This window comes from Emys orbicularis, chromosome 2, assembly GCF_028017835.1.
Source record: "Emys orbicularis isolate rEmyOrb1 chromosome 2, rEmyOrb1.hap1, whole genome shotgun sequence".
Taxonomy (NCBI): Eukaryota; Metazoa; Chordata; order Testudines; family Emydidae; genus Emys; species Emys orbicularis.
The window spans coordinates 184,942,262-184,963,847 of record NC_088684.1 but is presented as its reverse complement, the minus strand read 5'-3'; the positions used below and the strand labels follow the sequence as shown (position 1 = coordinate 184,963,847).

At 41.9% G+C, this 21,586-nt stretch overlaps 1 protein-coding gene across 1 annotated transcript in view; it reads right to left on the bottom strand.

Annotated features, from left to right (window-relative positions):
- Window positions 1–1,671: 1,671 nt before the first annotated feature.
- Window positions 1,672–21,586, bottom strand: part of GALNT1 (polypeptide N-acetylgalactosaminyltransferase 1) — a 152,734-nt gene continuing 132,819 nt past the window's right edge. Inside the window, exons 11-12 of the mRNA XM_065400198.1 lie at window positions 17,806–17,940; window positions 1,672–3,388 (exon numbers count right to left, since the gene is read on the bottom strand). Coding sequence (XP_065256270.1) covers window positions 3,242–3,388; window positions 17,806–17,940 — 282 coding nt within the window. The 3' untranslated portion in view covers window positions 1,672–3,241. The remainder of the gene's footprint in view (window positions 3,389–17,805; window positions 17,941–21,586) is intronic.

The window sequence follows — 21,586 nt, the reverse complement described above, 5'->3', positions numbered from 1 at the left end:
TGTGCAACAGAACGACAAGTGAGATACCATTTTAACTCATTCTCTCCAAAACTGAACTACTCACATTTCCTCCTAATTCAGCTTTTCACCTTACATTCCTGTTCCATGGATGCTGAATGGGGGCAGCTTGATTCTTTTTCAGCATCAGATCTGAGCAGAGAGGAGCCTGCAACTGAAGGAAACTTTTTTGGGGGGGGGGGGCGGCGCGGGTGGAAGATATCTACTGGAAACCAGCTGATGTTGGATAGTAGAGCAGAGCACTCAGTCACACAGCAAGGAAGTCTGTGCTGTGAAGAGAGAAAAACATTGTGCTTGTTTGCAGAATAAGAAAACTGACAAGGCAAGATAAGAAGCAATCAGCTTACTCTGCAGCAAGGGGAAATTTAGGTTAGATAGTAGGGAAAACTTTCTAACTATAAGGATAGGATTACCTATGGAGGTTATATAATTCCTGTCATTGGAGATTTTTAATAACAGGTTGGACAAACATCTGTCAGGGATGGTCTAGGTATACTTGGTCCTGCCTTAGCACAGAAGGATGGACTAGATGACCTCTTGAGGTCCCTTTCAACCCTACACTTCTATGATTCTATAACTTCTGTAAATACAGAGATGTTGAAAAATCCAATTAAAGAAGGAGACATGGAAGTTAAGTGACCAATGCAATGAAGCTGGGTAGGGGTTAATTCAACGTGGTCACTTGGCTGAAAGAAGCTGAAGATATTTTAATGTTATTCCTGTCAGACAGGAGCACTAAAGACTGTCTTTATGCCTCCTAGGAGAGGAAAAGCTTCTGGAGTTTGGGAAGTCATAAGGGTGGAGCTAATGAGGCTATTTACATATGGAGTGCTTTGAAAACTGTCTCCATAGCTGCTGGATAAAAGTTTATGGAGAACGGGCAGCCTGACTGGATCTAAAAATAAATCTTTCTTATTTGGATACCATGAGCTATTTGAACTGCACATTAGAACATTTTTATTGTCAAATTTTTCAAAGTTTGGGAAATTGTTTCTGGGCTAAATGATTTCACCAGACCAGGACTGCAGGAAAAAAAAATGCCCTAAAGACTATCACATACCAATAACAACAAAGGGAGAAGCTGGCAATTGCAGGAGTGGTTGATTATGTATTAGAAGGATAATATGTAGAACCAGAAGACAACAGTTTCTAAATTAGGAACTTGAGAAAGGTTTAAAGGCCAGAGAGGATCCAAAGAATTCCTAGAAAGCAAGGATGACAACCAAATATACAAACAATTACATCACCACCCTCATACCCTCTTCATTGTGTCAATTTGCCTCAGTGCCCAATTTGCCAATTATCCTACAACCATCTCTAGGCTTCTTCTTAGTCATTGCTTCATATTGAATACTTACATAGACATAATGCACCAAAGCCATAACCTTCACAATTCAAATCCCTCCTTGCCATTTGAGCAACACCAATAAAAACATCAATGAAATATTTTTATATTTTAGAATATTTTATCTCACCATGCTGTGCATTATATTTTGTGGTGTAACTGCATAATATTGCTCCCTGTTCTGTTTAATCATGTCTGTAATTAGATCGTAAGCTTTTCAAGGCAGGGGCCATGGTCATTTATTGTAAGGTGCATAAGAAAACTCTCGGTAACGGTTGCAAAAAAAGAAATAATAAAAAATAGATTTTTGTTTAAAGTACTGTATAAATAGCAGATCTAAAGTGTCTGCAACAGTAGACAATAGCTGCAACATCTTTTGCTTTAGTCTAAATTTAATTTGATTCACAGGACAATTGGCCAAACAATGACATTTATTGTACAAAATATCCTCTCCATTATATTAATCTTTTTCCTATTTAAAAAGAAAACTCACTGAGTACTCAGCATTTTGTGGCATGTTTTCAAGACTAGGTTAGTCCAGAAAGGTTCAACTTAAATGAAATAAAGCAATTCAGTTCAGAAGTGCAAGGTTAGTGTAATGTACACAGTCATACTGCTTTTGGCTATGTTAACTTTAAAAACCATGCCAATTTAACATTTTTTCTTCAGTTTTTATTAGAAAAAAAGCAGCAGATCAACATTACAATTCAAGAATCTAATCTAAGTATGCACTTGACAATTAAGCACATCTGAGTATGAAGTGAAAAAATTTCCAGAAAACCTTCAGCTATGCCAATCTCCTGTTACCCAAATAATAAATCATTTTGCAGGCTTTCTGATGAGTGGAAATCAAACAAAGAACAAAAGATTTATTGCTGTGAAAACAAATCTGTAGTACAGTAGTATGAGTTTTGGGCACTAAGCATCATCAGTCAAGTTAACTTAAGTTCAAAATGCACTAAAATCCTTTGTTTGGCCATGAAAGTCCACAAGCTGGCAACCCAAGTACAACTGAAATGGTAGGTCTGGACAAAAGTTAGACAGTATGTTAAACCTCCAGTTTTCAGACAGTAATAAAAAGATGCATTACAATTCCAACAGCTCACAAACCAAATTAAAAACAAAAAGTGAGCGGACATTCAAAGAGCTAAATTTTTGTTCTTAAGCTCATTTTGTTTGCGCTCAAAATAATTTCAGACCCACCATGAAAAAAAATCCATGAACTGTCACACAACTGAAAACAGAAAGAATTGCTTGACTTGGTTATTTTTCCCACTGAGGTATAAAATCTACATATAAATCTGATACTTTACTATAACAAATTGTACTTTTCGTAGTTCTGATTTCTTTTCCTTTAAACCCTGTTTTACATGTTTCTTGCTGTAAAAATCTTATTTCATGATACTGAATGTGATCTCCAGCTCTCTGTTCCATTTATTTTTGTAACTATATTTAATATACTGGTTACCAATGCCAACCAGGAAAAAAATTCTTGGAAGTCTCTTCATTACAACAGCACTTTCAGCAGAGGTTACTGATGTGCAAGCAGACTACGATATGCAGCTCTCCAGAGAGCGTATTTCAATGATTATATTTCCATTGTCCAAACGTTCTCTAGAATGATCCTTTGATGAAAGAGACTCTCTTCAATCTTGTAAACATCAGCGTGCGCAGTTTCACTAGTATGTATATAGTTTCACGTCCTTATACAGGAAGGCTGGTTCACAGCTACTGAAAAGCTAGAAGAGTCAGAGTTCTAATATCTGATGAACCTTGCATCCTGCAGAGCAGAAATATCTTCTTTTTTTGCTACTTAAGGACACAGCCAAAATACTTGCCGAGGTAGCCCAGTCAATCTTTTTCTTTTTTAAAAACCTCTCAGAACGTTTCTGGAAGGGTGACGTTGCGAAGTAGCCACTGCTGAGAACGGCTGCCATTGCAGTCTCTAATGCTGGGTACCTGGCTGTCTTCTTCGGTGGCTTTATCCAGGCACTGGTTACTGTTCACATGCAACAGGGTTAATTTCTTTGAAAAAGAAAAAACAAACAAAGAAAGATTTTACAGAAAGAGGCAAGGCAGAAAATATATCAAATCTCATTCTTTTGTTTCTAAAAAAGCATTTTGTGCTAAACATAATAGTACAATTCATATAAGATGTATTTAAAGACTACCACTGAAACACAAATTTAATATTCAATAAAATACACCGCATTTAAAAGGCAAAAAATTAAGAATCTTGCAACTTACCTCACTAAGAGATACTACTGAGTTAGATGGAATTTTGAGAAATTATGTGTATTATGGTACTACCCAGAGGCCCCAACTAAGATCAGGCCCCATTGTGTTAGGCAACATACTGACATATGTAGAGAATCCCTGCAGTGAAAAGCCTAATATAAACGGACAAAGATGAAAACAATCGGAGAAAAGAATGTTATCCTCACCATTATATACACGTGAAATGGAGTTACCTGAAGCTACATATGAAATGGGTGTTAAGGCTGGGAATGTAACCCAAATCTGCTATGTTCCATTCCAGTGCTTAAGCCACACCATCCTTCCTCAGTTTTATTTACTCTTCATCTTTAAGCAGTTGCATAACACTCTTTCAGGAAGTAATCTACATGTTCTCTTAAGATTACGTGTAGCTTAATCTTTTTTTATTTCCACCATGATCACTTAGAATATCTACCAGGAACTTTTGTGCATTTCTGATTGCTGTGGGACCAAAAATCTGTTTGCTCTCACACTGTTCCACTACGTTGACTTCTGAGATCCCATGCCTTTAATACAATCAACAGGAACAAAGAAACCATTTGGGAAACAAAATAAAGAACAATGGCAGAAATTGAAGCTATAGGTACAGTATTGTCAGGATAGATGGAAGTTATGAAGCAGCTTACCTGTAGCTGTAAGGTATTAATCAAAAGGAAAAGGTCCATTTGAATGAGAAACTAGTCACTACTGGTTTTCTATACGAAATGGGACAATTTTCTGCAACTTAGTAGAGACCTTTATCAGACAATAATGAAGGTTACTTACCTGTAACCAACGTTCTTCAAGATGGACTCTGCATATTCACACTTTTGTGAAGTGCACCAACTGGTACACTGACAGTGTAGTCTTCTACTAGCAGAACCTAATCAAACGCTCATGCGCCTCTTTGCTCCTGCCCTGAGTCTCTGCGCATGTTCTGAGGGCATGGCTATAAAAAGAGGTGCAGCAGTGGTTATCACCTTGGTTCCTTCCACTGCTAATGCCAAGCCACTAGAAGATAGGACTCCACAAAAGGGGGAAAGAAGGGCAAGGTGTGTGAACAAGCAGAGTCCATATCGAAGAACCTCCATTACAAGTAATTAACTTCAGGTGTTCTCTGCATATTCCCAATTTTGGGATAGTTTAGTCAGTAGTACACATATTAAACCAGATGGTGGGTAAGAAGTTCGAAGTAAACAAGGACTGAAGAGCTGATCTACCAAACTGTGCCCCTGATGTGGTTGCAATATCTAACAAATAATTGTTTGTAAGTATGTACAGAACTTCACATGGCTGCTCTTCAAATTTCTATTACCAGAACATGTTTCAAACATGCTGCTGAGGCCACTATCACTCTAGCAGAGTGTGCTCTCAGGTGAGCTGGGGGAGATTGTGATGCTGTTTTATAACTTTCTATTACTGTATTCACTGCCTAACCCATCTAGATAATGTTTGTGTGGAAATAGGATTCCTTTTATAGTTACCAACATATGAGAAAATTCGCATGAAGATCTAAAATCCTTAGTCCAATCCAGATAAAACAATAAAATGCTTTATGCGTCCAAACAATGTAGCTCAGATTTACCCTTATTTGAATGAGGTCTGGGAGGAAAAAAAACACTGGTAGAGTAAGGGACTAATTGACAAACTCCTAAATGATTTTTGGTATGAAACTTGGATGTGAACAAAGAATTACCTTGCTCTTATAAAAACTTGTAAATGGAGGGTCAGTCAGTAAGGCATGAAATTCACTAATCCTCCTGGCTAACAGTATTGCTATAATAAAAGCAGCTTAAATTGATAGACGAAATAGGGAACAAGATAAGGGCTTGACAGTTGGAGACATAAGCCATGATAGTACTGCAATAGGATATCTTACCGGGAGATAAAAGTTCAGTAACCCTTTAGAAACTTATGTGAGAATACTGATTTACCATCTACTTGTATATGAAAAAGTGCTATTGCAGCTAAAATGTACCCTTAGCAGCAATGCAACAGATAAACCCTTATGCTTTAAAGGTAACAAGTACTCTCATATAGGTTGAATAGAGGCTGACACAGGATCCATACCTCAATCAGATACCTACATCTTGATCTTTGCATTAAATTTTAGCCACTACCGAGACTGTACACTAAAGAAAGAAAATTCCTCGTACAAAATCCGGTAAAGCTTAACTGCACTTTCTGCCATTGGCTGACAAGATGATGGGGCATTCCATATTGATTTAACTGGTTGCCATAAACCCTCCAAAAAGGGCAGAGAAGCCTGGTACGCAGAAGTATTTCCAAGTATATCAAAAATGGGGTGTGAAGTTTCCTCCAACAAAACTGAAGGTAATTTTAATGTAAAAACCATTCTTCTGACTAATTGGAATTGAATGGCATCCTCCAATGGTGAAGAAACTGAGGCTAATCTGTTTTTGTCTGGAGAAGATTTGCCCATAGGATCCTGATCATGATGCAAAATATTCGTCTGGGGAGGAATTTCAAATTTCTCTTCCTCATCATATAAAACATCTTGCATTAAGAGTACGGGACTTGTCTCCTGTTACTGGATCTGTTAGTGTAGGATATGAACATCTCGAATCCAAATGTCTCAGAGATTGGTTGTCTGTGATCTATATAACTTGAATCTGTATGTCATAAACCCATAAAAATGTCCCTAGTTTGATGCTGGAAAGGAGGCATGACCTGGAGAGAGGTTGGTATGGAAGGCCCAGAGCTAACCAATACAGCCAAGGAATCCAGGAAGGCACATTCTTTTCTTGCCAATTTGGCAGGATGTCACTCAGTCAGAGATTTACCTGTAATCCAGGGAGGCACTTTCTAGTGCTGTCAATTTGGTCATTCTGGTCTTATGTCAGAGTTGTCTATGCCTGTAATAATCCATGTCTAACGGAGTTCTCCGAGATTGTGGTTCTGGACCCAGAACGGGATCCAGTTGTTCCTCTGAATGAGGATCTGAGCCCAGATCCAACAACAAAACAATTGGGCATACAACCGAGCTCAATATTTGTAACATTCACATAAGAGAGATCACTCTCCCAGGAGAGCCAGAAGGTGTCTGTCCACAGTGAGGTGGAGGCAACATTATCAAGGGATCGCTGATCTAAGACTAAAGATATTTTCGGCAGGAACTTGGGATGCGGTAGTAGCATGACCTTATCCTTAAAATAAAATAAATAAAAAAATAAAAATTAAAAAAAAAAAAGACTGAAGGGAGGGTACACCATTAGAACCCCTCTCTGCCCCCAACTCTTCGAGCAGAAGCAATGGCTACTAGAAATGCAGTTTTCATGGACAGGTGTAGAAAGTAGTAGGTGGCCATGGGTTTAAAGGAAGGTCTCTTAAGACATGAGTACAAAGTTGGCCCCATGCCGGTGTGGGGCATCTGATTTGTGGGAAGAGGTTATCAAGTCCCTTGAGGAACCTTCTTGTTGTAGGATGAACGAAAACAGAAAAACCCTTTATCGTATTATGGAAGGCCTTGACAGCTGAGAGGCACCTTTATGGAGCTTAGAGATAAGCCTGACCTTTTTAGCTCTAGGATGTACTCTAGTACCAATGAAAGCAGAGAGGATGCAGGAGAAATGTGTTTCAAGTCACACAAGTGTTTACATCTCTTCCACTTTTGGATATATGTGTCCCGAGTAGCTTGTTTCCGGCTATGCAGCAGCGCTGTCTTTATGTCCTCAGAACAGGTTGTTTCTAACCATGCGAACCATCTATCAGCCATGCTGTGACCTGGAGAACCCTGAGATTGAGATGATGAACTTGACCTGAGAGAGGAAAGGGGGAACAGGTTTGACAGTGACTGGCTGACATACTGCCAGCTGAGTGAAATAAGGAAACCATGTTCATCCCGGCCACATCAGAACTACAAGAATAACCTTTTTCTTTCTTTATCTTGCACAGAGCTTGGATATTACGGGAATCAGTTAAAATGTGTACAAGAGTCCTTGGTTCCAATGGAGTAGAAAGACATCTCCCAGGGAGTGCTGACTCTCAGACTGCCTCTCTGGAGCACAACTGGGAAAACTTCTTGTTCTTGGCTGTGTCGAACAGGTCTATCTGTAGGATGCCCCAATGCTGAAATATGCAGTGGAGTACAGTGGGATTTATCTCCCATTTGTGATCTTGGGAGAAGCGTCTGCTGAGGGCATCCGCTGTGGTGTTTTGTATGTCCAGAAGGTAAGCTGCTGAGATATTGATTGGGTGTCATATACAACCATTCCAAAGTCTCTTTGCTTTGGCGCAGAGGGAAGGTCATCTCGCTCCCCCTTGGCATTTTATGTAAAACATACATGACATGTTATCCATCATGATCTTTATGTCTGCCCCTGATCAGTGGGAGGAAGTAAATACAGGCATTTCTGACTGCTCTGAGTTCCAGCAAGTTGATGTGTAGTGTGGACTCAAGAGGAGGAGACAACCTGCCTTGAATAGGGTGGGTGCCCAGGTGGGCTCCCCACCCCAACAGGGATCCATCTGTTATTACTGATTTTGGGGGTGGTTGAGTGAAGGGGACCCTTGTGCAAATGTCATGAGGATTCTTCCACCAGTCGAGGGACGTTTTGACTACTGAGGGCATTGAGAGTACTTTGTTTAAGATGTGTTTGCTTGGTGAGTAAACAGTTCTGAGCCACCCTTGAAGGCAACACGTATGAAGTCTTGTGTGATTTATTACTAAGGTACCCACCACCATGTGTCCCAGTAGTTGGAGACAATTTCTGGACAATGTTTGAGGGCTGACTTGGACTGTAGAGACTAAATTGACTAGGGTAATGAACCTGTATGAAGGAAGGAATGCTTTGGCTGTTGCTGAATCAAGATAGGCGCCAATGAACTCCAAATGTACCAGATTTAAGGTGGACTTTCAGACATTTAATTGTAGTCCCAGTTAGAGGAATAGGTCCACGGTCTCCTGAGTGGCAATCAAGCCTTTTTGAAGGACCGCCCTTTGAGCAGGCAATTATCTAATTATGGGAAAATCAGGATTCCTTGTTTGCAAAAGATGTGCCACTACCACAGAAAGGACTTTGAAGAACACTCTGGGCACAGATGAGAGACCAAATGGAAGCACCGGGTATTGGAAGTGCTCGACTCAAGAATCACAGAAACTTTCTATGGGAGAGGTGGTTTGCTATATGGAAGTAAGTGTCCTGAAGGTCAAGGGCTGAGAACCAGTCCCCTTGGTCCAGTGCTGGAATTATTGCTGCAAGAGTTACCATTTTGAACCACTGAACCTTTACAAATCTGTTGAATGATCTTAGATCTAGAATGGGTCTCCAATCATCGTTCTTTTTTGGTACCAGGAAGTACCTGGAGTAAAATCCCTCTGTGTTGTGTGTGAACTGGTTCTTTAACACCCAAATTCAGGAGAGAGTCTATTTCCTGTTGCAAAAGGTGCTCGTGAGAGGGTCCCTGAGGAGGGACAGGAGGTGGTGCATGGTGGGGGGAACAAAGTGGATAGAGTATCCTGCTGAAATAATCTTCAACACCCACTTGTCCGTAGTGATATGTTCCCAGTTCTGATGGAAATGATCAAGGTACTCACTGAAGCGGGGGAAATGTGTGGATTGTTACAGCAGATAAGGATGTGGGTGGTAACTCAGACCCTTAACCACCCATTAAAATAGTTGTTTGGAGGTTAAAGGTTGTGAAGTTGATGCCTGCTAGGTAGCTGATCTCTTTTTCTCAAATCATTGTCTCTTGCACCAGGTTTCGTAATGCCTCTGGGAGGCAGGAAACGGCGTAGGCAGAGATCTCTGTGCCAACTGGGACTTACTGAACCTTCTTTTTTGTGCAGGGGTGTACTTTCCCAGAGAGCGCAAGGTGGCTCTAGAATCTTTTAAGGTATGCAGGGATTCATCAGTTTTCTCAGCAAACAACTTTGATCCCTCAACTAGAAGGTCCTTGACTATAGTTTGAAAACCCAAGAACTGAAGTCAAGAAGCCCTCCTCTTGACCATTGCTGTGGAGATGGAATGAGCAGCTGTGTTAGTGGCATCCAAAGAGGCCTTCATAGATGTCCTTGCAAGTAGTTGGCCCTCTGCGATGATTGCCTGGAATTGCTCCCTCTGGCATGTTGGAAGATGCTCAATGAAGGAATTCAGTTTTGAGTAATTAGTCTGCTATACTTTACCATGAGGGCTTGGGTAATTGGTGATCCTAAATGGTAAGGTAGCTTAAAATCTTTCTTGTATGGTGTCGACTTAGCCTGGTGCTCTCTGCCACGTTAATTCACAGCATCAACCACAAGAGTTTGGGGATGGATGTGAAAATAAAAAGTCTGAGTCCTTGGAGGGAAAGTAGTATTTTTTGTCCACCCTCTTACAAGCGGGGTGGTATTGTGGCTGGGGGATGCCATATTTTTGCTGGGTCCAACAAGGCCTTGTTAATGGGTAACATGATGCGGACAGATGAAGATGTATGCAGGATAACAAATAACTTATTCTGTGACTCCTTAACCCCCTCCAATGGAATTTGCAAGGAGTCTGCTATCCTTTTAATAAGGGACCTTTGATGAAATTGTTTTTCATCATCATCAGACAAGGACGGTGGAGGAAGCATGACAGTTTCATCAGGGAGGATGGAGAGATGTTGGTTGTAGGAGTAATCTTCGCCCAATCTCGCTTTCTGTTCCTCAAAGGTCTTATCTTGTGTATCAGGAACCCCAGACAGAGAAGGTGGTGGAGACTGCCTTCTCCTTTCCTAGCAAGAAGCACTAGGGACTTTTGAGAACTGCTGGTGGACTATCCACAGTTACATTAGATTAAAAATAAAAGTATATTAAGGAATATAAACTCTAATACTACCATGAATATATGGGGGAGGGGGGAGCTAGAGAGGCACTTCCTTTATGAATAGCTTATTCTATAATCATCCGCTACAGGGTTTCTTGCATGTTCCTCAGAAGCATCTGGTATTGGTCACTCAGAGGTAGGATACTGGACTGCACAGATCACTTATCTGGTAACAGAAATTCTCATGTTCATATGTATCACAACACACCAAAATGTATTCTGTATTTGCCGTGTACTTTAAAGAAAAACTAATTTACAAATATTTTACAGGGTTTTTTTTTAAAAGCATAAATGCAACATAAGAATTAATAGTATAAAAATACAGACCTTATGCATGAAGAAAATAGTATAAAAATACAGAACCTTATGCATATAATGAAAAGTAATTTTAAATAAAGGTGTTTTGAGGCTTGGCTTAAAGAGTTATTCAGCTTGAACACAATATCGCATACGCAAGCTATTGATGGCTCAGGGCAAAATATTTTTTTTGATTAAGCTGCAACAAAAATATGAAAGCAACCATTTAAAATTTTAGAAAGGTGTCTGAAATTCAGCTAATTTTAGAATACACAAAGGCTATACGACAAAAAATATCTTTCCACATCAGCTTGGGCCTCGTGCCAGTGACCAATCAAGTCTTGCATTGCCTGGCAGGGACAGGTTATTAATATCTTAATAATTACAAAAAACATTTAAAGTTGTGGCAGTTCTCTCAAAATGTGTAAAAAATGTGATGAGTATGGTGAAGAAAACAACATACCTATGTCATCTTGCCAAATAAACTAAAGGATGTTTTAATAGTGATATGTACAGTATTAAAATGTAAATGTAATTTAAAAATTAGTATTACATTAAAATGTATAAATCACATATGGGGTGGTGACATCCATGTGATAATATCATACATCTCCTCTAATTTTCCACGCGATTCCACAATTTATCATAGGCCCTTAATGACCACCCATATTTACTGCACACTATACCATCTCCTCTAGGACTACTTTCAGTATTCCAAGCAGCTTCTAACACGCACCATTTTGAAAAGGAGAAAAAAAAAAAAAAACGTGTGAGAGATTTCTTTCCTATTTCCCCAAAATGATACTTGACCTGAGCCTGGGAGAAGTAATATTCAGTCCTAAGACTGTGATAAGTTTAATGTTCAATTCTTCATGACACAGTAAGGGATGAAACAAGAGCTTTAAGTAATTGAAAAGCAGAAATCTCCATTTTCAAAATATGTATAAGCTTAAGAGATTTTTTTGCATAAAATACTAACAAAGTACAATGATATTCAATGTAATTGTGCATATATACATTGAAGACAACGCAAGATTCAAATTTTGAAAAGCTAGCAGTACATGCCCATTGAAGTGGCTGGAATAAGGTACAATGACAAAAGCACAACTTTGGTGGATATGCTTTATATGTTGTGTTACTGTCAAAATCTGTCTTGGATTTAAGTAAGCACTGTTAAGAATCAGCACTTCATAACAATGAAAGATGGTAATTATTGATAGCATAGAGATGAAGACAGGCAACAGTTTTTATACAATTTGAACAAATTCCAACTCAGCAAAATACTGGAGATGTTTTCAACCCCTATTACATGAAGAAACAAATTTAATATGAGTAGGCTGCTATATATAAAAAGGATTTAACTAGAGCTAGTCGGAAATATTCCGATGAAACAGTTTAGTTGGAAAATGCTGAATGTTGCCAAAGAAAGTTGGGTTTGACAAACTTTTGCCGAATCACAGGCCGGGTTCCTGCCTGTTTCCCTGCTAACTTGTCTGGTGGACTGTTGGGGAGCCCCACCACGTGGACTACTCTGGGGTCAAGGAACCCAGGCTTCCAGGATCCATGACTCCAAGGCAGCCCTGCCATGGAGTCAGGAAATCCTGAACACCTTGGGAGAACTGGCTGCAGCCAGGGCTCTCAGAGTCTAGGCTCCTGGCTCTATAGTACGGAAATCTGGGTCCCTGGTTCTAGGGGAGCCTCACCATGTGGTCTGCCTCGACACACTCCTGGGCCATGTGACTCCTCATGCTGCTCTACTTCAGAACAGGCAGTCCTGAGAGCTAACTGGCATGGGAGTCTGGAAGACTTGGGGTCCCCTGCCCTTAGACAGTCCACTTGGCAGATCTGTTCTGGAGCTGCAGATCCTGGGAGCCCTGGCAGCTGCTGTTTGAAATTTACAATCTTGTCAGTTTCATTTGGTTTGTTCCAATTCAGACAGAAATCTAATTTTGAAATATCGAAACTTCTCATGAACCAGATTACCTGAGTTTTGGCCATGTCTAGATATAACAAGGTCCTTAGCGCTTGCGTAGACTGGGCCAAGGTGCTTGGGATGAAGAAAGCAACACAATGTCTGGTATACAGGTTGTGTTTTTGGTGGGTTTCCTCTATTTTCTTGAAGTCTGCAGCAGAGTGAGGTAGGCCACATGCAGAGACAGAAGTAGAGCAGCTAGGCTCTTACTAGTGGTTAATCCCTCAATCACCTAACAGAATACCATCCAAAAGCACCACCCAGTCACCAGCACTGGACCCAGGTGGGGGGTTAATGAAGATGGGTCTACCTGCACTGGGGAGCCAGAGACTGAGAAAGATGATTGCCTGCCTATACTGGACAGGAGAGATTCTGGGAATTAGGTTCATGCAGGAGTGAGAGACGCACAATCTGTATGGGAAAACAGTCTGCCCATGCCTTAGGGTGAAGTTTGTGTCACTCTGAGGCCTGATCTACAATACAAAATTTAACTGTGGCTGAATGTGTCTGTCGGTAATCATGTTAGTTTTGTGTCAACTGAGTGTTTAGTGCAGCTGACTGACATGGTACTAACACATAGTTCTTTCCCACACTTACATGTTATGAAACTTAAGTCCATTATTGCACCAGAGAATTGCACTGTTGCAATAAGCACTCATGATTGAACTGGTGGAACTTGCAACAGTACACTGGGTACACACGTAATTTTCTTTCAGATGCACACAATTCTCAAAGCCCACAACATATTCCCTGTAAAAAGTTACAAATCCTGTGGGTTGTTGCACCTACCACAAATGCCCAGCACAGTTCCCTAGAAAAGGTTGAGTTTACTTGCATCCATTTACATTTCTGATTTGTGCCCCTGCTAGTTTTAATGGTTCAGAGTCATGAGGATCCTCACACGTGCAGCAAGAAGCAGGGTCTCATACCATTTTGGAGAGTCAGTTACTGCTACCAGATTACATTGGGGCCTAGCATATATTAAAATGAAAAATACCACCTTCAGGTAGCGAGCTGACGCAGATCAATATTAAAGAAATAAGCTTTATTTAAAATCAGGTGTGGTTTTAATTTTTCTGGTTTTGTAACACTATTTATGGTTGCACTTTTGCATCCTTAGAGTGATCTGAGCCCTTCTATATAGCCCCATGGGTTTCCTTTTGCCCTCTTTCCCCCATGTACTGCAATGGAGCCACTGGGGGTTGCGTCATTCTTCACAGAGAATGAGAGAATAAGGTCAGGAAACAGGCGGTGCTGGTACCTCGTAGAGATGTAAATGGCTTTATTAAGAGGTGTAGAGTGGGTAGTCTAGCAGGTTATCCATTAAATGCCGCCAGGAAAATACTCAAACCATTCTACCACTTCAGGGACCACAGGAAAGGTGAGTTTATCAATGAATCCATTTACATCCTAGAAAATCTCCTTTCCCTAGTCTAAATGTGCTTCAGGGGGTGCATTTGTCCATGTGAGTGAGCTTCTCTCATGTCTGTGCAAAAAGAGATGGCTGTTTTTTGTCTGCTGAAGCCACATGAACTGTTTCAACTGCTGTCTTCATTGAAATAGTGAAGGTTTCTCAAAACGAGAGCAAAAAATACTTCATGGCCTCACAGGTACTTGAGGCACAACGGAGGTGTTTTTCCTCTCTTGGCCTTATTTGGTTATTTCATGTTTTCCTCATAAAATGCTGCCCAGATGCAACCTTGAAGGGCACCTTCCTATGTTCTCCACAGAGGGAGGCAGGAATCAAACTGGAGAAATGGAAGAGGGATATCTAGAGTGTGCAAACCAATCAAGGGATGCACTGATAAAACCAAAAAGAGGAGGCACCTAAGGTCTGTACTGTTGTGACTGAATCACCGAATAGGCTTTTAACAGAACAAAATAAACCACAAGGTCCTTTCTGGGACATCTAATGTTCCAGACCACATGCTTCTTATACAATGCAAGTATAAGGAAAAACAGTACAAAACAACCCAGCTGTTTGGGAAACGAGTCCTTACTACAGGCTCTCTTACGTGTCTTTATGACTTCTCGGCCAGGTAAAAGCTTCCCTGGAAAGATCTGAGAGTTATACACCACCTGCTAATTAACAAAGGTCACGTGCCAGGCAAATCCATCTGACACGTTTCACCCCATAGTCTTTATGAAAACATGCTTATAATAGGAATATGACATAACTGAGATATACTTTATGCAAGATGGCTCATGTGAGATCATTGGAAAGGTTATGATTTACTGAATGTGATTATCTAATTTGTATGCCTGTATCATTTCTGTATCTGATGTTAGGAGTATTAACTATGTATCTGTATTTCAAATGTGTTACTTTGGGTGTCACCCTCAAGCAGCCCTTCAGGTACAACAATGGAAAAGCCAGACAGGGCTAATGGGCCATTGGCAGAGACAATGGACTGTGAAAGGGCTTAGTCTTCCTGTGGACGCTGGAGACAGTCTACTAGCAAGGGCTGCTACAGCCATGCAGAGACATGGGTCTGAGTCACCTGGTACCGGATACCCCTCTTCCCCTTTTGGAATACCAGTGGTTTTCCACTAGAAGACGAAGGGTTCCTGCCTTACACAAGAGCTATATAAGGCAGGGGAGTGACATCATGGTTCTCTGCCTCCCTACCCAAAGAGACACTGAAAAAACACCTGGAAGCAAAAACTGAACTGAGGGAAGAAGGGTTGAAACGACTCGGTCTCTGAGGAACTATTTTGTGTGGTAACATTACTAACCATCACTTTTTAAGCAGGAAACATAGCTATACTAGAAAAGAATGAACAGTTTTAAAGATTAATTATTGCCAATAATTCTTCTTGTTCTGTTTAACCCCTTTGTTTTGTAGCACTGAAAAGAAATTTAAGAGTTTCAATTAAATTTTTTTAATCCCAAAACCATAATCTAGTTCTACTGGTTGAATCTTTAGCAATTTATATCAAGGAATTATTCCAGATCTAGGCTTCTGGCTGAATTTTATGTCCTACACACTCAATCTCGAGTTTCCAGAAATATATTTGCGATAGACACTGTAATGAAACACAATCCAGAGAATAAGTCATGGGTTCCCCAAGGATGCCAGTCGGGCACCCTAGGTATACCCTCTGCTTTATGGGGGAAATGTGATAGATATTGCTACCTCAGGCAGTATCTTTGGGGAAAACATATAGTATTAAATTTATGTATCACTGTGGGTCAAGGACTGTAAGTATGATTGTGTTTTCCTTCACTGGGGAGGGTTACCACTGCTCCTTCAGGAACTAAAAACAATGGGGGTGATTAGGGTGAATCACACTGTAAATACTTCCTGAGAGGTACCACTCTGTGGGGAACGTCACATATACTGGCTCAAACAGGGTTCCAGAGACTAGGAAGACAAAGAAAGAGCTTTTGACATAAAAGGATGAGCCTGAACTGACACAATAGCTCAGTGGTTTGAGCATTGGCCTGCTAAACCCAGGGTTGTGAGTTCAATCCCTGAGGGGGCCATTTAGGGATCTGGGACAAAAATCTGTATGGGGATTGGTCCTGCTTTGAGCAGGGGGTTGGACTAGATGACCTCCTGAGGTCCCTTCCAACCCTGCTATTCTATGATTCTATGAATGCCTTCTTTCTGATCCAGGAAATAGACAGGACCTTATGTCCAAAGGGCCACAACCCTTGCAGCTAATATAAGTGCAAATAATATTATTGATGTCTACCCATCCTTTTTCAAATTGTACTAAACATCAACGACATCTTGCAGCACTGAGGTTATTATTATTCAAAAGAATCAGATCTTGGTTACATGCTCACTAAGAATGGAATCTGTATAGACAATCACTTCAAGAACCTTTAAATAGTCTAAATAGTTCAAAATTGTTCCTTCCATTTGCATGTGCATTTCCTGTCAGTTGTCTACATTTAATTCCATCTGCCTATGTTACTGAATTGTTGTCTAGATTTGACTGACCTATATTTTGTCAGCCAGAAACTTTGCCACCTCACTCTTCAGTTCCTCCTATAGATCAATAATAAACATGAACATCAGTATTGCTAGAGACCCTTTGAGCAATCATAACATTAACCTTTCTTCTTAGAGATAACTCATTTATTCCTATTTGTCATCAGCCCTTTAGCCTCTCAGCTATAACTACTTAGTTACCTTAATATTTCATGAGGCATCTTTATCAATGGCTTTTTGAAAGTCCAAATAGGGTATCTATTGGTCCTCCTTTATCCACTTTATCCTCCTCAAAGAATATTACTAAGTTGCAGGGTCAAGATTTTTCTTAACAGGAATTATCTAACAGTCATCCAGTATAGAAGCTGATCTTAAAAGTTTTCAAATTAAGAGGTTTTTGTCTGTATTCACTGCTCCACTGGTCAGAAAATGGGACATTAAAAATAATAATCACATAATACGACTCTCCTCACCCTATCCTAACATTTAACTGCAACATGATTTTAGAAGCTGATATTTGACAAACTGTTGAAGTTAGAGATTACTGATTTATATTACATGAAAGCTTTCAAATGGTGTAAGTAATTAGTTTCTAGCTCTAGCGGTTCAATATATGATTTAAAAAATAGCTTTGACATTCAAATGAGAAGACACATGATAGCAATGATATTTGAAAGTCCTATATCTCAACATGCCAGGATTAGAAATGAAAGATTTACACTATTCAAAATTCAGTAACCCAACTTTAATAATAAAAATATTTGGTTTTAACATTGGCAGAGGCAAGATATCACAAGACCCTTAATGTTGGTTTTATTTTTACTGGTCCAGGACTAAAAATAGAAAATTCCAGCCCTTGGGCCAGTGTAATTTTCCCTCTGGTCTTGCTAACACCTTTCATCAGAGGATCTTAAAGCAGTTTCCAAACATGAAGACTCAGAACTGTGAAAGTTATAATTGTTTTTGAGGAAGATAAACAGAAGCATAGTGACTTGCTCGAGTTAACAGAGAATTGATGACACCTAGAAATACAATCCTGACTCACAGCGCCCTGTTCTGACCAACATACAATAGCCCTTAGTAACAGGAATATACTGTTTATCATAATTTATGTCAAAATGTATACAAGAAATTAAGTGAAAGCCTTATTTCAGCATCACAAAGACTTACCATTGGATCATATTCCCAAAGTTGATTGCCTTTTAGGTGGTGGCACTTGAGCATTGTGACTGGGCCGTTAAGTTTGGAAACATCCAAGCATAAATCATCTGTTCGAATTTCTTTGTTGGCAGTGTATGAGAAAACCTTTGTAGAAAAATAATAATGTTCATCTACTGGATTCCACAGAGAAAACAGCAGGTTCACATACCACTTCACTTATACTAAACTTAAAAATGTCTTCAATTTTTTTTACACTACATACAAAACTGTTTTCTTAGGAGACAAATATAAATACCATATCAATAATAGGGCAGTTTTTCAGATAATGGTAAAACAGGATGAGCTCCCTAAAAATGGAGAATATTGGCAGGGTGGCAAGCAGCAATGCAGAGCTTCAAATAAAATAATAAAATTATAGAAAGAAGTAGATACAAAATATAGTCCTGAGTTGAGAATCACAAAATAAAAATGAAAACTAAAACTCAACAGCATTTTTCTGTCTGAATTTGCAAGAGTGACAAATCAACTAGAGAGAATCTGTAGGAAGGCAGTTCCAGGGATCCTACAGGATATCTACTGCATAGATTACTCCTGGGGGAATTCTGTGCCAAAAAATTAAAAATTCTGCGCACAATATTTTAAAATTCTGCATATTTTATTTGTCAAAATAACACAATATAATCCCTTCAGTTTCAATTATTTTGATAATGTATTTCAAAATAACTGTCAACAAGTATGTCAACAATACAGAAAACAGCATAAAAGATTCCCCCAGGAATACAGAGTTAAAGAAACCCTGATGACAACCCAGTTCAAGTTGGAGGGTGCTGGAGGGGGCTTTGTGGGGCCCCCAGAGCCCTTGAACTCCCATCCCCCCAGAGCCCAGCCACGGAGCACCCCCTTGCCCCAGACACCAGCACCTTCCTCCCCCCACAGCCCAGCCACAGGGAACCCCCCAGCCCAGATCCCAGCCACAGGGCACCCCTCAGCCCAGAGCCCAGCAGTGGGCACACCCAGAGCCCAGATACCACACCCCCTGCCTCCCTGGGGCACCCCCCAGCCCAGCCACCACCACCACCCTCTCTGCAGAGTCCAGCCATGGGGCACCCCCCAGCCCAGACACCAGCACCTTTACCCCCCCCCCCCCAACTTCTTTACTGTTCTGCCAGGGGGCATAGTGTGGTGCAGCCCTGCCCTTCCTCACCCTTTGCCAGAGCTGGGTCTCCCAGGCCCTCTCCCATCCCTGAGAGATTGAGGATCAAGCAGAGTGTGCAGCTTCCAGACCAGTCTGGCTGGGCACTCTGCTTACTGGGCTCTGTAGAGTCCAATGGCCCCTAGTGGTGGCCAGTAGCTCTGCATCCCCAATTCTGTGCGGGAAACAGAGAATTCTGCATTGTGTAGTGGCGCAGAATTCCCCCAGAAGTAATTAGATGACACCTATCTACCAGATATGAGTGGATGATATTTAAAGTACACTGAAGTCACTGGAAAGACACCCATTGACTACAGCTGCTTTTGAATCAGGTCCAAGTGATTCACACTAGGTGCAACAAGGTAAAAAACGGTTACCTACCTTTCGTAACTGTTGTTCGAGATGTGTTGCTCATGTCCATTCCATTCTAGGTGTGCAAAGACCGAATGGCCTTGAATCGGAGAGTGGAACACGGAAATGGCTGCCAGGTGTACCTTGATCGAAGATAGCAATAGACCCTGGTGCTTAAAGTGCAGTAAATAGTCCGGTATACCCTGCAGCAGGGCCTCATCCGCTCGAACATGTCAGTCCACGGCCCAACACATGAACTGCTTCCACTTTACATACGTAGCCCTAGTGGATGATTTTTTGCTGCCCAGCTGGACACCAGTAGAACACCCCGTTCTTCCGCACTCAGCAGCCAAACCATCAAGTGCAGCGACTCCAGGTTCAGGTGCAGCAGATTGTCATGGTTCTGACACAACAGATCCAGCCGAAGAGGTGGTTGCAGCAGGGTGGCTGCCCAGAGACTCAGCAGCATGCCGAACCAGTGGTGACGAGGCCACGCCAGGGCTATGAGGATGATCATTGCTTTTTCTTGCTTTATCTTGAGCAGGACTCCGTGGATTAGTGGCACTGGTGGGAAGACATACATCAGCGCTCTCGTCCACAGAATCAGGAACGCAGAGAACAGAACATATGGCACTTCCTGTTCTGCCTGGATGCAAACAGGTCCACCTGGGGAGTCCCCCACCTGCAGAAGATCAGGCTGGCCACCTCTGGATGGAGCGACCATTTGTGGTGAGATGAGAAGGTCCTGCTGAGACATCTGTCAGGACGTTCTTGGATCTGGACAGGTGGGCGGCTACCAGATGAATGGCACGTCACACACAAAAGTCCCAGAGGCTGAGCGCTTCCCGGCAAAGGGCCGAAGACCTGGCTCCGCCCTGCCTGTTGATGTAGTAAATCGCAGCTGTACTGTTCGTCGGGACTTGAACCATCTTGTACTTCAGGTGGGGGCAAGAACGCCTGGCAGACCAGGTGAACTGCTTTGAACTCCCGGACGTTAATATGAAGGGACAGATTGCTGTGTAGCCAGCAGCCCTCGGTGTTGCGCTCGCCCAGATTGGCTTCCCAGCCCAGGTCCGATGTGTCCGAAACCAGAGTAAGCGACGGAGATGGGGTCATGAAGGGAACCCCCTGCAGCACCAACTCTGGATCCAGCCACCAGTCGAAGGACGAGAGGACGTGGCTCAGTACCGTGACCACTCGGTCCAGGGCGTGCCTGCTGGGGATATAGTCCAAGGCCAGCCAGGCCTGCAGAGGTCGTAGAAGACGACGTGCAGGTTGACCATGCAAGTGCACGCGGCCATGTGGCCCCTCATTTGCAGCACATGTGGGCTGTGGTAAGCGGACGGCTCTTCATGGGGGCAATCAAGTCTGACATGGCCTGGAAGCGCGCTTGCGGAAGGAAGGCTCCGGCTTGCGTGGAGTCAAGAACTGCTCCGATAAACTCTGTGTTGAGCTGGCGTTAACGTGGACTTTTCTGTGTTTATTAACAGGCCCAGATTGTTGCAGATGAATCACACCAGGTTGGGGCTCCGTTGGACCTGCCCTGGAGTCCTGCCCTTAATGAGCCAGTTGTTGAGATACGGGAAGATCTGGATTTCCCCCTCCCCTGCCCAATTGTCTCAGGTAAGCCACTACCGGCACCACGCATTTCGTGAACACCCTGGGGGCTGAAAACAGGCCAAAGGGTAACACCATAAACTGGAAGTGACGCCCGACCACTATAAAACGCAGGAAGTGCCTGTGGTCTGGGAATATGGAGACATGAAAGTAAGCGTCCTTAAGTAGAGAGCAGCATACCAGTCCCCTGGATCTAGGGAGCGGATGACGGAGGCCAAGGAGATCATGTGGAACTTCAACTTCTTGAGAGACTTGTTGAGGCCCCACAGGTCCAGGATGGGTCTGAGGCCCCCTTTGGCCTTCGGTATTAGGAAGTAGCGAGAGTAGAATCCTCTTCCTTCCATGTCCAAGAAACCTCCACAGCCCCCAAACCCAGGAGCTTCTCTACCTCCTGAACGAGGAGAAGGGTTACTGAATAGGGACAGGAAAATGGGGGGGAAGGGGTCGGGGGGAAGGGGCGGCCAAGAACTGCAGAGTATAGCCCCAATACACTATGTCCAGGACCCAGCGGTCCGACATAACCCATGACCAGGCCGAGTGGTTAAAAAAAAAAAAAAAAAAAAAAAAAAAAAAAATGGAGATATCCTATCTCCTAGAACTGGAAGGGACCTTGAAAGATCATTGAGTCCA